This window comes from Pristiophorus japonicus, unplaced genomic scaffold (genome assembly GCF_044704955.1).
Source record: "Pristiophorus japonicus isolate sPriJap1 unplaced genomic scaffold, sPriJap1.hap1 HAP1_SCAFFOLD_1371, whole genome shotgun sequence".
Taxonomy (NCBI): domain Eukaryota; kingdom Metazoa; phylum Chordata; class Chondrichthyes; family Pristiophoridae; genus Pristiophorus; species Pristiophorus japonicus.
In genome coordinates this window covers 18,709-35,352 of record NW_027251041.1, presented here as the reverse complement: position 1 = coordinate 35,352, position 16,644 = coordinate 18,709, and the positions used below count along the sequence as shown (strand labels likewise).

Below are 16,644 nucleotides of genomic sequence, written 5' to 3'. Positions count from 1 at the left end.
CATGGTACATCAGTCATTGAAAGTTGGCATACAGGTACAGCAGGCGGTGAAGAAGGCAAATGGTATGTTGGCCTTCATAGCTAGGGGATTTGAGTATAGGAGCAGGGAGGTCTTACTGCAGTTGTACAGGGCCTTGGTGAGGCCTCACCTGGAATATTGTGTTCAGTTTTGGTCTCCTAATCTGAGGAAGGACGTTCTTGCTATTGAGGGAGTGCAGCGAAGGTTCACCAGACTGATTCCTGGGATGGCAGGACTGACATATGAGGAGAGACTGGATCAACTGGGCCTTTATACACTGGAGTTTAGAAGGATGAGAGGGGATCTCAGAGAGACATATAAGATTCTGATGGGACTGGACAGGTTAGATGCAGGAAGAATGTTCCCAATGTTGGAGAAGTCCAGAACCAGGGGACACAGTCTAAGGATAAGGGGTAGGCCATTTAGGACCGAGATGAGGAGAAACTTCTTCACTCAGAATTATGAACCTGTGTCATTCTCTACTGCAGAGAGTTGTTGATGCCAGTTCATTGGATATATTCAAGAGGGAGTTAGATATGGCCCTTACGGCTAAAAGGATCATGGGTTTTGGAGAGAAAGCAGGAAAGGGGTACTGAGGGAATGATCAGCCATGATCTTATTGAATGGCGGTGCAGGCTTGAAGGGCTGAATGGCCTACTCCTGCACCTATTTTCTATGTTTCTCTCACTCTCGCTCGCTCTGGCGCGCTTTTGTCTCGCGCCCGCTCTTGTCTCGCGCCCGCTCTTGTCTCGCGCGCGCTCTTTGTCTGTCTCTCTCTCACACACTCTGTCTCTGATACACAGGTGAGGGGGGTGTTGATGGCGATGGTGACATCACACGGCCGGAGAATATCAGCGAATTCCGTCGCTTTGTGCTGGAGAACACGGAGCGCAAAGGTGTTCATTTCCTGATGGCGGATGGGGTAAGTGCCATCAAACACTCCCAGGGCAGGTACAGCACTGGTTAGATACAGAGTAAAGCTCCCTCGACACTGTCCCATCAAACACTCCCAGGGCAGGTACAGCATGGGGCTAGATACAGAGTAAAGCTCCCTCTACACTGTCCCATCAAACACTCCCAGGGCAGGTACAAGGGGGTTAGATACAGAGTAAAGCTCCCTCTATACTGTCCCATCAAACATTCCCAGGGCAGGTACAGCACGGATTAGATACAGAGTAAAGCTCCCTCTGGTACATCAGTTATTTAAGGTTGGCATGCAGGTATAGCAAATGGCATGTTGGCCTTCATAGCGAGGGGACTTAAGTACAGGGGCAGTGAGGTGTTACTATAGTTGTACAGGACCTGGAGTATTGTGTACAGTTTTGGTCTCCTGACTTGAGGAAGGACATTCTTGCTATTGAGGGAGTGCAGCGAAGGTTCACCAGAATTATTCCCGGGATGGCGGGACTGACATATCAAGAAAGACGGGATCAACTGGGCTTGTGTTCACTGGAGTTCAGAAGAATGAGAGGGGATCTCATGGAAACGTTTAAAAGTCTGACGGGTTTAGACAGGTTCGATGCAGGAAGAATGTTCCCAATGTTGGGGAAGTCCAGAACCAGGGGTCACAGTCTAAGGATAAGGGGTAAGCCATTTAGGAATGAGATGAGGAGAAACTTCTTCACCCCGAGAGTGGGGAACCTGTGGAATTCTCTACCACAGAAAGTAGTTGAGGCCAATTCACTAAATATATTCAAAAAGGAGTTAGATGTAGTCCTTACTACTAGGGAGATCAAGGGGTATGGTGAGAAAGCAGGAATGTGGGGTATGAAGTTGCATGTTCAGCCATGAACTCATTGAATGGCGGTGAAGGCTCGAAGGGCCGAATGGCCTGCTCCTGCACCTATTTTCTATGTTTCTATCTATGTTTCTATACGCTGTCCCATAGAATCTTATTGTTATGCCTTGGATACAGAGTCAGACTAGATACTGCAAGCCTGTGTGACCACAGTCCTTTATTACAGATCTCAGAGTGCCTCTCCAGCCTGTGAGGCCTCCTAATATTCAGGTGCTCCCAAGGGATTGTGGGATCCCTTGCAACTCCAGGTGATTAGACATGGTAATTACAGGTCCCCCCGCCCCCCCCCCCCCCCCCAAAAAAGTCAATAGTGTAACTATTTACAATGTGAGTCGATCTGGGGCCTTCCTTTCCCTGGTTGATCGTCTCAGGGCAAATGCTGGTTTTGGTGAGTCATTTGTTGGACCCTCGCTGGGCTGCTGGGGGTGATGGGTTCTGCTTCGTGGTCAACCGCTGGGTCAGTTGCCACTTGTGTGCGTGTGTTGGAGGGTCAAAAAAGGTAGAGTCTATTGTTCTGGGTAGTCCGTAAACCTGAGTTTGGTTTGGTCCAAGTGTTTTCTGCAGGTGAGTCCATTTGCGAGTTTGACCACAAACACCCTACTCCCCTCTTTGGCCAAAACAGTGCCAGCGATCCACTTGGGACCTTGTCCATAGTTCAACACAAATATAGCATCATTTACTTCAATTTCACGTGACACATTTGTGCGATCTTATGTATTCTGTTGAAGTCGCCTGCGCTCTCCCTGTTCGCGTAGATCAGGCTTGTCTTAAGTGCCCTTTTCATGAGCAGTTCAGCGGGAGGGACCCCGGTAGTGAGTCGTCTTGTGCGGTAACTAAGCAGGACTCGGGATAAGCGAGTCTGCAATGAACCTTCAGTTACCCTTTTCAAGCTCTGCTTGCTTGAATGAACTGCTCGTGCTGCCTGACCGTTGGACGCTGCTTAAACGGGGCAGATGTGACATGTTTGACCCCATTGTGGGTCATGAATTCCTTGAATTCAGCACTGGTAAAGCACGGCCCATTGTCACTTACAAGGACATCAGGCAGGCCGTGTGTGGCAAGCATGGCCTGTAGGCTTTCAATGGTGGCAGCAGACTGCTTGCAGACATTATCGAACATTCAATCCATTTGGAATACGCATCTTCAACCACGAAAAACATTTTTCTCAAGAATGGGCCTGCATAGTCGACATGAACCCTAGACCACGGTTTGGAGGGCCAAGACCATAAACTTAGTGGCGCCTCCCTGGGTGCATTGCTTAACTGTGAACATGTATTACATTTGTGCACACAGGACTCTTAAGTCTGCATTGATACCGGGCCACCACACGTGGAATCTGGTTATCACTTTACATAAGAACATAAGAACAAAAGAATTAGGAACAGGAGTAGGCCATCCAGCCCCTCGAGCCTGCTCCGCCATTCAACAAGATCATGGCTGATCTGGCCGTGGACTCAGCTCCACTTACCCGCCCTCTCCCCGTAACCCTTAATTCCCTTATTGGTTAAAATCTATCTATCTGTGACTTGAATACATTCAATGAGCTAGCCTCAACTGCTTCATTGGGCAGAGAATTCCACAGATTCACAACCCTCTGGGAGAAGAAATTCCTTCTCAACTCGGTTTTAAATTGGCTCCCCCGTATTTTGAGGCTGTGCCCCCTAGTTCTCGTCTCCCCTACCAGTGGAAACAACACCTCTGCCTCTATCTTGTCTATCCCTTTCATTATTTTAAATGTTTCTATAAGATCATCCCTCATCCTTCTGAACTCCAACGAGTAAAGACCCAGTCTACTCAATCTATCATCATAAGGTAACCCCCTCATCTCCGGAATCAGCCTCGTGAATCGTCTCTGTACCCCCTCCAAAGCTAGTATATCCTTCCTTAAGTAAGGTGACCAAAACTGCACGCAGTACTCCAGGTGCGGCCTCACCAATACCCTGTACAGTTGCAGCAGGACCTCCCTGCTTTTGTACTCCATCCCTCTCGCAATGAAGGCCAACATTCCATTCGCCTTCCTGATTACCTGCTGCACCTGCAAACTAACTTTTTGGGATTCATGCACAAGGACCCCCAGGTCCCTCTGCACCTCAGCATGTTGTAATTTCTCCCCATTCAAATAATAATCCCTTTTACTGTTTTTTTTTCCCAAGATGGATGACCTCACACTTTCCGACATTGTATTCCATCTGCCAAACCTTAGCCCATTCGCTTAACCTATCTAAATCTCTTTGCAGCCTCTCTCTGTCCTCTACACAACCCGCTTTCCCACTAATCTTTGTCTCATCTGCAAATTTTGTTACACTACACTCTGTCCCCTCTTCCAGGTCATCTATGTATATTGTAAACAGTTGTGGTCCCAGCACTGATCCCTGTGGCACACCACTAACCACCGATTTCCAACCCGAAAAGGACCCATTTATCCCGACTCTCTGCTTTCTGTTCGCCAGCCAATTCTCGATCCATGCTAATACATTTCCTCTGACTCCGCGTAACTTTATCTTCTGCAGTAACCTTTTGTGTGGCACCTTATCGAATGCCTTTTGGAAATCTAAATACACCACATCCATCGGGACACCTCTATCCACCATGCTCGTTATATCCTCAAAGATTTCATCATTACAATGCCTGGGTGGGTACTGTGGAGATCACTAATGAAAGTGTCCCTGCCCTTTCTTGGCACAACTACCCAATTACCCCACAGGAGACAGTCTGCCTGTATGGACATTTCATCTTTACGCCGCTGGTACAGCTTTATCTCTTCCTGCATCTCTAACGGAACACGAGACCATCTCCCGTGGAGCACACAGTTTTTTACTGAGGACAATGAGGGGTCCTGGCCCGTCCAGGTTCTAATCTGTTGGGCGGTAACAGGTGATTGCTCACTCTCGAATGCTTCCATTACTATAACTAGATCTGTGGGCTGCGCCATTTCCACCCCTGTGGTGGGCAATGGCAGCCTGCTGAGAGCATCAGCACAGTTTTCTGTGCCTGGCCTGTGGCGGATGGCGTAGTTGTATGCGGATAATGTGAGCGCCCATCCCTGGATGTGGGCCGATGCGTTGGTATTTATCCCCTTACTTACAGAAAAGAGGGAAATCAGCGGCTTATGGTCAGTTTCCAATTCAAATTTGAGCCCGAACCGATATTGATGCATTTTCTTTACCCCATAAACACACGCGAACGCTTCTTTTTCAGTCATGCTGTGAGTCCTCTCAGTCTTAGACAGACTTCTGGATGAATAAGCAACCGGTTGCAATTTCCCAGATTCATTCGCTTGTTGCAATACACGCACGACCCCGTACGACGATGTATCACATGCTAGTACCAAACGTTTACATGGATCGTACAACACAAGCAATTTGTTTGAACATAACAGCTTCCTAGCTTTTTCAAAGGCATTTTCTTGGCTTTTACCCCATACCCATTCATCTCCTTTACACAGTAAAGAGTGCAGGGGTTCTAACAATGTGCTAAGACCCGGTAAGAAATTACCAAAATAGTTCAGGAGTCCTAGAAACGACCACAGCTCCATCACGTTCTGTGGTCTCGGTGCGTTCTCGATTGTCTCCGTCTTCGAATCGGTGGGCCTGATGCCGTCCGCCGCGATTCTTCTCCCCAGGAACTCCACTTCAGGCACCAGGAAAACGCACTTCGAGGGTTTTAGCCTGAACCCCACACGATTGAGTCGACTAGGAACCTCCTCCAGGTTCTGCAGGTGCTTGACGGTGTCTCGACCTGTCACCAAGATGTCGTCCTGGAAAACCACGGTGCGCGGGACCGACTTCAGGACGCTTTCCATGTTCCTCTGGAATATCGCCGCGGCCAATCGAATCCCAAATGGGCATCTGTTGTAAACGAAGAGACCTTTGTGCGTGTTGATGCAGGTGAGGCCTTTCAATGATTCCTCCAGCTCCTGTATCATGTAGGCCAAGGTCATGTAGGCCGAGGTCAAGTCCAGCTTCGTGAACGTTTTCCCTCTCGCCAGCATCGCAAATAGGTCGTCTGCCTTTGGTAGCGAGTATTGATCCTGCAGGGAGAAATGATAGTTACTTTGCAATCACCACAGATTCTGACTATGCCATCTCCCTTGAGGACTGGAACAATTGGACAGGCCCACTCATTGAATTCAATCGGCGAAATGATGCCCTCTCGTTGCAGCCTGTCCAGCTCGATCACCATCCTCTCTCTCATCATGTACGATACTGCTCTCGCCTTGCGATGGATGGGTCACGCCCCCGGAATCAAATGGATCTGCACTTTTGCTCCTTGGAACTTCCCGATGCCTGGTTCGAACAACGAGAGGAACTTGTTTAGGACCTAGGCACACGAAGTGTCGTCGACGGACGAGAGCGCTCGAACGTCGTCCCAGTTCCAGCGTATCCTTCGCAGCCAGCTCCTGCCAAACAGCGTGGGGCCATCGCCCGGTACCACCCAGAGTGGTAACTTGTGTACCGCTCCATCGTAGGAGACCTTTTACGGTAGCACTGCCGATTACGGGAATCAGTTCCTTTGTATACGTTCTCAGTTTGGTACGAATGGGAGTCAGGACTGGCCTTGAGGCCTTGTTGCACCGCAACTTATTGAAAGTCTTTTTACTCATTATGGACTGGCTTGCACCCGTGACCAGCTCCATGGACACCGGGAGTCCATTTAATTCAACCTTTAGCATTATCGGGGGACACCTTGTGGTAAATGTGTGCACCCCATATACCTCTGCCTCCTCGGTCTGAGGCTCTGGTTCATCATGATCCACCGTGGATCTGTCCTCCTCTGCAACATGGTGGTTTGCAGCTCGCCTGCACATACGTTGGAGGTGTCCCATTGTTCCACAGCCCTTGCAAATGTATCCTTTGAATCGCCATGAATGGAAACGATGATCACCCCCGCAGCGCCAACAAGGTGTTAATGGCCTTATATTTACCACCCTTGATGGTGGACTCTGAGACATCTGCGGACGTCTAGCTGCAGGTGTGTGTGACCTGCCCTGAACATTACGATTTGAAAACAACGTTACTTTGTTCACAGTACCTGCAACAGCACTCTTGTGCTGAGAAATTTGTTTGGTATTGTCACTGGTGGCAATGAACGCCTGGGCTATCGCTATGACTTTACTCAAGGTTGGGATGTCTACAGTGAAAAGTTTGCGAAGTATCACTTCGTGGCTAATGCCAAGTACAAAGAAGTCCCTGAGCATGTGCTCCAAGTGTCCTTCAAATTCGCAATGTCCTGCAAGGCGCCTTAGCTCGGTGACGTAGCTCGCCACTTCCTGGCCTTCAGACCTCTTGTACGTGTAGAACCGGTACCTCGCCATCAGAACGCTTTCCTTCGGGTTTAGACGCTCCCGGACCAGTGTGCACAAATCATCGTACGACTGGTCTGTGGGTTTTGCTGGAGTGAGCAGATTTTTCCTGAGGCCATACGTTGGTGCCCCGCAGACGGTGAGGAGGATCGCCCTTCGTTTGGCAGCGTTCCCTTCTCCTTTCAGCTCGTTGGCCACGAAGTATTGGTCGAGTCACTCCACAAAGGTTTCCCAATCATCTCCCTCCGAAAATTTCTCCAGGATGCCCACGGTTCTCTGCATTGTTGCGTTGGGGTTCATTATCTGTATTTCGTCGCCAGTTGTTGTGTCTTGGATAAAGAGTCAGACTGGAGACTGCAAGCTCAAAGTAAGTGTGACCATAGTCCATTATTACAGATCTCAGAGTGCCTCTCCAGCCTGTGAGGCCTCCTTATATACAGGTGCTCCCAAGGGATTGTGGGATCCCTTGGGACTCCAGGCGATAAGCCCTCTGGTGGTTAGACATGGTAATTACAGGTTTACATGCATAACACTTATAATTATAGAAGTTTACAACACAGAAGGAGGCCATTCGGCCCATCGTGTCCGCGCCGGCCGACCAAGAGCTACCCAGCCTAATCCCACGTTCCAGCTCTCGATCCGTAGCCCTGCAGGTTACAGCACTTCAGGTGCACATCCAAGTACTTGTTAAAAGCTATGAGAGTTTCTGCCTCTACCACCCTTTCAGGCCGTGAGTTCCAGACCCCCACCACCCTCTGGGTGAAGACATTTCCCCTCAAATTCCCTCCAGACCTCCCCCCAATTACTATAAATCTATGCCCCCTGGTTGTTGACCCCTCTGCCAAGGGAAACAGGTCCTTCCTATCCACTCTATCCAGGGCCCTCAGAATTTTATACACCTCAATCAGGTCTCCCCTCAGCCTCCTCTGTTCCAAAGAAAACAGACCCAGCATCTCCAATCTTTCCTCATCGCTAAAATTCTCCAGTCCAGGCAATATCCTCGTAAATCTCCTCTGTACCTCTCCAGTGCAATCACATCCTTCCTGTAATGTGGTGACCAGAACTGCACACAGTACTCCAGCTGTGGCCTAACTAGTGTTTTATACAGTTCAAACATAACCTCCCTGCTCTTGTATTCAGTGCCTCGGCTAATAAAGGCAAGTATTTCATATGTCTTCTTAACCACCTTATCTACCTGGCCTGCTACCTTCAGGGATCTGTGGACCTGCACTCCCAGGTCCCTTTGTTCCTCTACACTTCTCAGTGTCCTACCATTTAATGTGTATTCCCTTTCCTTGTTAGACCTCCCCAAATACATTACCCAACACTTCTCCGGATTGAATTCCATTTGCCACTGTTCTGCCCACCTGACCAGTACATTGATATCCTCCTGCAGTCCACAGCTTTCTTCTTCATTATCAACCACACGGCCGGTTTTAGTATCATCTGCAAACTTCTTAATCATACCCCATACATTCAAGTCCAAGTCACTGATATATACCACAAAAAGCAAGGGACATAGAAAATAGGTGCAGGAGTAGGCCATTCAGCCCTTCGAGCCTGCACCGCCATTCAATGAGTTCATGGCTAATCACCTAGCCCAGCACCCCGCGCCCCCCCCCCCGCGCCCCCGACCCCCCCCCCCCCCCTCCCCGCAGCCACAAGGACCACATCCAACTCCCTCCCGAACACATCCAATGAACTGGCATCAACAACACTCTGCGGCAGGGAACCCCACAGGCCAACAACTCCCCGAGTGAAGAAATCTCTCCCAATCCCAGCCCCAAACAGCCCACCCCCCATCCCAAGAGCGTTCCCCCCCCCCCCCCACCCCCCGGCTCCAGACCCACCCAACACCTGGAACACTCCCCCCGCACCCAACCCGCCCAAATGCCGAACACCCCCGGATGTCGAGCCCCCAGCCCCGGCCACCCCGGAGCCACGCCCCCGCGACGCCAACCATACCACATCCACCAACCGGCATCTGCGCAGTCAACCCGTCCACCCCACTCCGAACACTCCCCGCACCGAGGCACAAAGCCCCCAGGCCGGCCCCTCCAACACACCACCCCCCCCCGCCCCCCCCCCCCCAGACCTCCACTGCAATCCCCGGTCTCCCCTCCACTTCCTTCTGCCTCCCCGCACAGGCTCCCATCTTGGGGGCGGTAACCTTCTGGGGCAGGGAATTTTAGCCCCCAGAGTGGAAGTCCTGCTCCCGTCGCAGAATTGGCCTTACCCACCCCTCAATGGAAGCGGAGTGCAATTTCCCCTCTCCACTTCCTTTGGGGGCAGTTACTGGGGCACGACTGGATGTTCCTGTGACAGTGGGAACTGGTGCTCTCCACTCTCCCGTCATGTGACAGTGGGAACTGGTGCTCTCCACTCTCCCGTCATGTGACAGTGGGAACTGGTGCTCTCCACTCTCCCGTCCTGTGACAGTGGGAACTGGTGCTCTCCACTCTCCCGTCCTGTGACAGTGGGAACTGGTGCTCTCCACTCTCTGTCCTGTGACAGTGGGAACTGGTGCTCACCACTCTCCCGTCCTGTGACAGTGGGAACTGGTGCTCTCCACTCTCCCGTCCTGTGACAGTGGGAACTGGTGCTCTCCACTCTCTGTCCTGTGACAGTGGGAACTGGTGCTCACCACTCTCCCGTCCTGTGACAGTGGGAACTGGTACTCTCCACTCTCTGTCCTGTGACAGTGGGAACTGGTGCTCTCCACTCTCTGTCCTGTGACAGTGGGAACTGGTGCTCTCCACTCTCTGTCCTGTGACAGTGGGAACTGGTGCTCTCCACTCTCTGTCCTGTGACAGTGGGAACTGGTGCTCTCCACTCTCTGTCCTGTGACAGTGGGAACTGGTGCTCTCCACTCTCTGTCCTGTGACAGTGGGAACTGGTGCTCTCCACTCTACCGTCCTGTGACAGTGGGAACTGGTGCTCTCCACTCTCTGTCCTGTGACAGTGGGAACTGGTGCTCTCCACTCTCTGTCCTGTGACAGTGGGAACTGGTGCTCTCCACTCTCTGTCCTGTGACAGTGGGAACTGGTGCTCTCCACTCTCTGTCCTGTGACAGTGGGAACTGGTGCTCTCCACTCTCTGTCCTGTGACAGTGGGAACTGGTGCTCTCCACTCTCTGTCCTGTGACAGTGGGAACTGGTGCTCACCACTCTCCCGTCCTGTGACAGTGGGAACTGGTGCTCTCCACTCTCCCGTCATGTGACAGTGGGAACTGGTGCTCTCCACTCTCCCGTCCTGTGACAGTGGGAACTGGTGCTCTCCACTCTCCCGTCCTGTGACAGTGGGAACTGGTGCTCTCCACTCTCTGTCCTGTGACAGTGGGAACTGGTGCTCTCCACTCTCTGTCCTGTGACAGTGGGAACTGGTGCTCTCCACTCTGTCCTGTGACAGTGGGAACTGGTGCTCCCCACTCTCCCGTCCTGTGACAGTGGGAACTGGTGCTCTCCACTCTCCCGTCATGTGACAGTGGGAACTGGTGCTCTCCACTCTCCCGTCCTGTGACAGTGGGAACTGGTGCTCTCCACTCTCCCGTCCTGTGACAGTGGGAACTGGTGCTCTCCACTCTCTGTCCTGTGACAGTGGGAACTGGTGCTCTCCACTCTCTGTCCTGTGACAGTGGGAACTGGTGCTCTCCACTCTCTGTCCTGTGACAGTGGGAACTGGTGCTCTCCACTCTCTGTCCTGTGACAGTGGGAACTGGTGCTCTCCACTCTCTGTCCTGTGACAGTGGGAACTGGTGCTCTCCCCACTCTGTCCTGTGACAGTGGGAACTGGTGCTCTCCACTCTCTGTCCTGTGACAGTGGGAACTGGTGCTCCCCACTCTCCCGTCCTGTGACAGTGGGAACTGGTGCTCTCCACTCTCTGTCCTGTGACAGTGGGAACTGGTGCTCTCCACTCTCTGTCCTGTGACAGTGGGAACTGGTGCTCTCCACTCTCCTGTCCTGTGACAGTGGGAACTGGTGCTCTCCACTCTCTGTCCTGTGACAGTGGGAACTGGTGCTCTCCACTCTCTGTCCTGTGACAATGGGAACTGGTGCTCTCCACTCTCTGTCCTGTGACAGTGGGAACTGGTGCTCTCCACTCTCTGTCCTGTGACAGTGGGAACTGGTGCTCTCCACTCTCTGTCCTGTGACAGTGGGAACTGGTGCTCACCACTCTCCCGTCCTGTGACAATGGGAACTGGTGCTCTCCACTCTCCCGTCATGTGACAGTGGGAACTGGTGCTCTCCACTCTCTGTCCTGTGACAGTGGGAACTGGTGCTCCCCACTCTCTGTCCTGTGACAGTGGGAACTGGTGCTCTCCACTCTCTGTCCTGTGACAGTGGGAACTGGTGCTCTCCACTCTCTGTCCTGTGACAGTTTGAACTGGTGCTCTCCACTCTCTGTCCTGTGACAGTGGGAACTGGTGCTCTCCACTTTCTGTCCTGTGACAGTGGGAACTGGTGCTCTCCACTCTCTGTCCTGTGACAGTGGGAACTGGTGCTCTCCACTCTCTGTCCTGTGACAGTGGGAACTGGTGCTCTCCCCACTCTGTCCTGTGACAGTGGGAACTGGTGCTCTCCACTCTCTGTCCTGTGACAGTGGGAACTGGTGCTCCCCACTCTCCCGTCCTGTGACAGTGGGAACTGGTGCTCTCCACTCTCTGTCCTGTGACAGTGGGAACTGGTGCTCTCCACTCTCTGTCCTGTGACAGTGGGAACTGGTGCTCTCCACTCTCCCGTCCTGTGACAGTGGGAACTGGTGCTCTCCACTCTCTGTCCTGTGACAGTGGGAACTGGTGCTCTCCACTCTCTGTCCTGTGACAATGGGAACTGGTGCTCTCCACTCTCTGACCTGTGACAGTGGGAACTGGTGCTCTCCACTCTCTGTCCTGTGACAGTGAGAACTGGTGCTCACCACTCTCCCGTCCTGTGACAGTGGGAACTGGTGCTCTCCACTCTCTGTCCTGTGACAGTGGGAACTGGTGCTCTCCACTCTCCCGTCCTGTGACAGTGGGAACTGGTGCTCTCCACTCTCTGTCCTGTGACAGTGGGAACTGGTGCTCTCCACTCTCTGTCCTGTGACAGTGGGAACTGGTGCTCTCCACTCTGTCCTGTGACAGTGGGAACTGGTGCTCCCCACTCTCCCGTCCTGTGACAGTGGGAACTGGTGCTCTCCACTCTCCCGTCATGTGACAGTGGGAACTGGTGCTCTCCACTCTCCCGTCCTGTGACAGTGGGAACTGGTGCTCTCCACTCTCCCGTCCTGTGACAGTGGGAACTGGTGCTCTCCACTCTCTGTCCTGTGACAGTGGGAACTGGTGCTCTCCACTCTCCCGTCCTGTGACAGTGGGAACTGGTGCTCTCCACTCTCTGTCCTGTGACAGTGGGAACTGGTGCTCTCCACTCTCTGTCCTGTGACAGTTTGAACTGGTGCTCTCCACTCTCTGTCCTGTGACAATGGGAACTGGTGCTCTCCACTCTCTGACCTGTGACAGTGGGAACTGGTGCTCTCCACTCTCTGTCCTGTGACAGTGAGAACTGGTGCTCTCCACTCTCCCGTCCTGTGACAGTGGGAACTGGTGCTCTCCACTTTCTGTCCTGTGACAGTGTGAACTGGTGCTCTCCACTCTCCCGTCCTGTGACAGTTTGAACTGGTGCTCTCCACTCTCCCGTCCTGTGACAGTGGGAACTGGTGCTCTCCACTCTCTGTCCTGTGACAGTGGGAACTGGTGCTCTCCACTCTCTGTTCTGTGACAGTGGGAACTGGTGCTCTCCACTCTCCCGTCCTGTGACAGTGGGAACTGGTGCTCTCCACTCTCCCGTCCTGTGACAGTGGGAACTGGTGCTCTCCACTCTCTGTCCTGTGACAGTGGGAACTGGTGCTCTCCACTCTCTGTTCTGTGACAGTGGGAACTGGTGCTCTCCACTCTCCCGTCCTGTGACAGTGGGAACTGGTGCTCTCCACTCTCTGTCCTGTGACAGTGGGAACTGGTGCTCTCCACTCTCCCGTCCTGTGACAGTGGGAACTGGTGCTCTCCACTCTCTGTCCTGTGACAGTGGGAACTGGTGCTCTCCACTCTCTGTCCTGTGACAGTGGGAACTGGTGCTCTCCACTCTCCCGTCCTGTGACAGTGGGAACTGGTACTCTCCACTCTCTGTCCTGTGACAGTGGGAACTGGTGCTCTCCACTCTCTGTCCTGTGACAGTGGGAACTGGTGCTCTCCACTCTCTGTCCTGTGGCAGCTGGGACCCAGTACTGAGCCCTGTGGAACCCCACTGGATATAGCTTTCCAGTCACAAACACCCATCAACCATTCCCCTTTGCTTCCTGCCTCTGGGACAATTTTGGATCTAACTTGCCACTTTGCCCTTGATCCCATGGGCTTTTACTTTTGTGACCAGTCTGCCATGTGGGACCTTATCAAAAGCGTCACTAAAATCCATATACACGACATCGTACACACTACCGTCATCGACCCTCCTGGTTACCTCCTCGAAAAATTCCATCTAGTTAGTCAGACACGACCTTCCCTGAACAAATCCATGCTGACTGTCCTTGATTAATCCATATCTTTCCAAATGAAGATTTATAAGAACATAAGAAATAGGAGCAGGAGTCAGCCATTTGGCCCCTCGAGCCTGCTCCGCCATTCAATAAGATCATGGCTGATCCGATCATGGACTCGGCTCCACTTCCCCGCCCGCTCCCCATAACCCTTTACTCCCTTATCGCTCAAAAAATCTGTCTTACCTCCACCTTAAATATATTCAAATAACCCAGCCTCCACAGCTCTCTGGGGCAGAGAATTCCACAGATTTACAACCCTCTGAGAGAAGAAATTTCTTCTCATCTCAGTTTTAAATGGGCGGCCCTTATTCTGAGACTGTGCCCCCTAGTTTTAGTTTCTCCTGTGTGGAAATATCCTCTCTGCATCCACCTTGTCGAGCCCCCTCATTATCTTATAAGTTTCAATAAGATCACCTCTCATTCTTCTGAACTCCAATGAGTAGAGGCCCAACCTACTCAACCTATCTTCATCAGTCAACTCCCTAGGGGATTTGAGTATAGGAGCAGGGAGGTCTTACTGCAGTTGTACAGGGCCTTGGTGAGGCCTCACCTGGAATATTGTGTTCAGTTTTGGTCTCCTAATCTGAGGAAGGACGTTCTTGCTATTAAGGGAGTGCAGCGAAGGTTCACCAGACTGATTCCTGGGATGGCAGGACTGACCTATGAGGAGAGACTGGATCGACTGGGCCTTTATACACTGGAGTTTAGAAGAATGAGAGGGGATCTCATAGAAACGTATAAGATTCTGACAGGACTGGACAGGTTCGATGCAGGAAGAATGTTCCCGATGTTGGGGAAGTCCAGAACCAGGGGACTTGGTCTTCGGATAAGAGGTAGGCCATTTAGGGCTGAGATGAGGAGAAACTTATTCACTCAGAGTTGTTAACCTGTAGAATTCCCTGCTGCAGAGAGTTGTTGATGCCAGTTCATTGGGGGAGTTAGATATGGCCCTTGCGGCTAAGGGGATCAAGGGGTATGGAGAGAAAGCAGGAAAGGGGGTACTGAGGGAATGATCAGCCATGAACTTATTGAATGGCGGTGCAGGCTCGAAGGGCCGAATGGCCTACTCCTGCACCTATTTTCTACGTTTCTATATTTCTATGTTTCTGTCTCCAGAATCAGTGAACCTTCTCTGAACAGCCTCCAATCCAAGAATGTCCTTCCTTAAATATGGAGACCAAAACTGTACGCAGTACTCCAGGTGTGGCCTCACCAATACCCTGTACAGTTGTAGCAGGACTTCTCTGCTTTTATACATTATCCCCCTTGCAATAAAGGCCAAGATTCCATTGACCTTCCTGATCACTTGCTGTACCTGCATACTAACTTTTTGTGTTTCATGTACAAGGACCCCCAGGTTCCTCTGTACTGCAGCACTTTGGAATTTTTCTCCATTTAAATTATAATTTGCTTGTTATTTCTGCTAAAGTGGATAACCTCACATTTTCCCACATTATACTCCATCTGCCAAATGTTTGCCCACTCACTTAGCCTGTCTATATCCATTTGCAGATTTTTTGTGTCCTCCTCACAATTTGCTTTCCCATCTTTGTATCATCAGCAAACTTGGCTACATTACACTCGGTCCCTTCATCCAAGTCATTAATATAGATCATAAATAGTTGAGGCCCCAGCACTGATCCCTGCAGCACCCCTTAGTTACTGTTTGCCAACCGGAGAATGCCCCATTTATCCCGACTCTCTGTTTTCTGTTAGTTAGTCAATCCTCTATCCATGTTAATATATTACCCCCGACCCCGTGAACTTTTATCTTGTGCAGTAACCTTTTATGTGGCACCTTATCGAATGCCTTCTGGAAATCCCAATACACCACATCCACTGGTTCCCCCTTATCCACCCTGTTCATTACATCCTCAAAGAGCTCCAGCAAATTTGTCAAACATGATTTCATTTTCATGAATCCATCTGCCTGATTGAATCATGCTTTTGCCAAATGTCCTGCTACTAGTTCCTTAATAATGGACTCCAGCATTTTCTCAACCACAGATGTTAGGCTAACTGGTCTATAGTTTCCTGCTTTTTGTCTGCCTCCTTTTCTCAATAGGGGCGTTACATTTGCGGTTTTCCAATCTACTGGGACCGTCCCAGAATCCAGGCAATTTTGGTAGATTACAACCAATACATCCACAATCCCTGCAGCCACTTCTCTTAAGACCCTAGGATATAAACCATCAGGTCCAGGGGACTTGCCCACCTTTAGTCCCATTATATTACCGAGTACTACTTCATCAGTGATAGTGATTGTATTAAGTTCCTCCCTCTCTATAGCTCCTTGCTGATCCACTATTGGGATGTTTTTAGTGTCTTCTACCGTGAAGACCGATACACAATATTTGTTCAATGTCTCTGCCATTTCCCTGTTCCCCGTTATTAATTCCCCAGTCTCATCCTCCAGGGGACCAACATTTACTTTAGCCTGTCCCTCAGAATATTTTCCAATAATTTTCTCACCACCGAGGTTAGGCTGACTGGCCTGTAATTACTCGGTCTATCCCTTTCTCCCTTCTTAAACAAGGGTACTATGTTAACCGTCCTCCAGTCCTCTGGCACCACACCTGTATCCAGAGACGATTGGAAAATGTTGATCAGAGTCTCTGCTATTTCCTCTTTTACTTCTCTCAACAGCCTGGGATACACTTCGTTTGGGCCTGGGAATTTATCCACTTTCAAAGCTGCGAAGCCCCTTAATACCTCCTCTCTCACTATTTCATCTAATATTTCGTGATGGGCCCTCTCTTTTGTGAAAACAGACGCAAAGTGTTCATGAAGAAACGTACCCACATCTTCCACCTCCACACACACATTACCCTCATGGTCTCTAATAGGCCCCACTCTTTCTCTAGCTATCCTCTTTATCTTAATGTATTCATAAAACATCTTTGGGTTTTTCTCGATTTTACTTGCCAATGATTGTTCCATGCCCTCTCTCTGCTTTCC

At 51.0% G+C, this 16,644-nt stretch overlaps 1 protein-coding gene across 1 annotated transcript in view; it reads left to right on the top strand.

The window, feature by feature from the left end:
• LOC139242555 (cap-specific mRNA (nucleoside-2'-O-)-methyltransferase 1-like) overlaps positions 1 to 16,644 on the top strand; it is a 64,591-nt gene that overhangs the window by 33,227 nt on the left and 14,720 nt on the right. Inside the window, exon 7 of the mRNA XM_070870414.1 lies at positions 822 to 940. Coding sequence (XP_070726515.1) covers positions 822 to 940 — 119 coding nt within the window. The remainder of the gene's footprint in view (positions 1 to 821; positions 941 to 16,644) is intronic.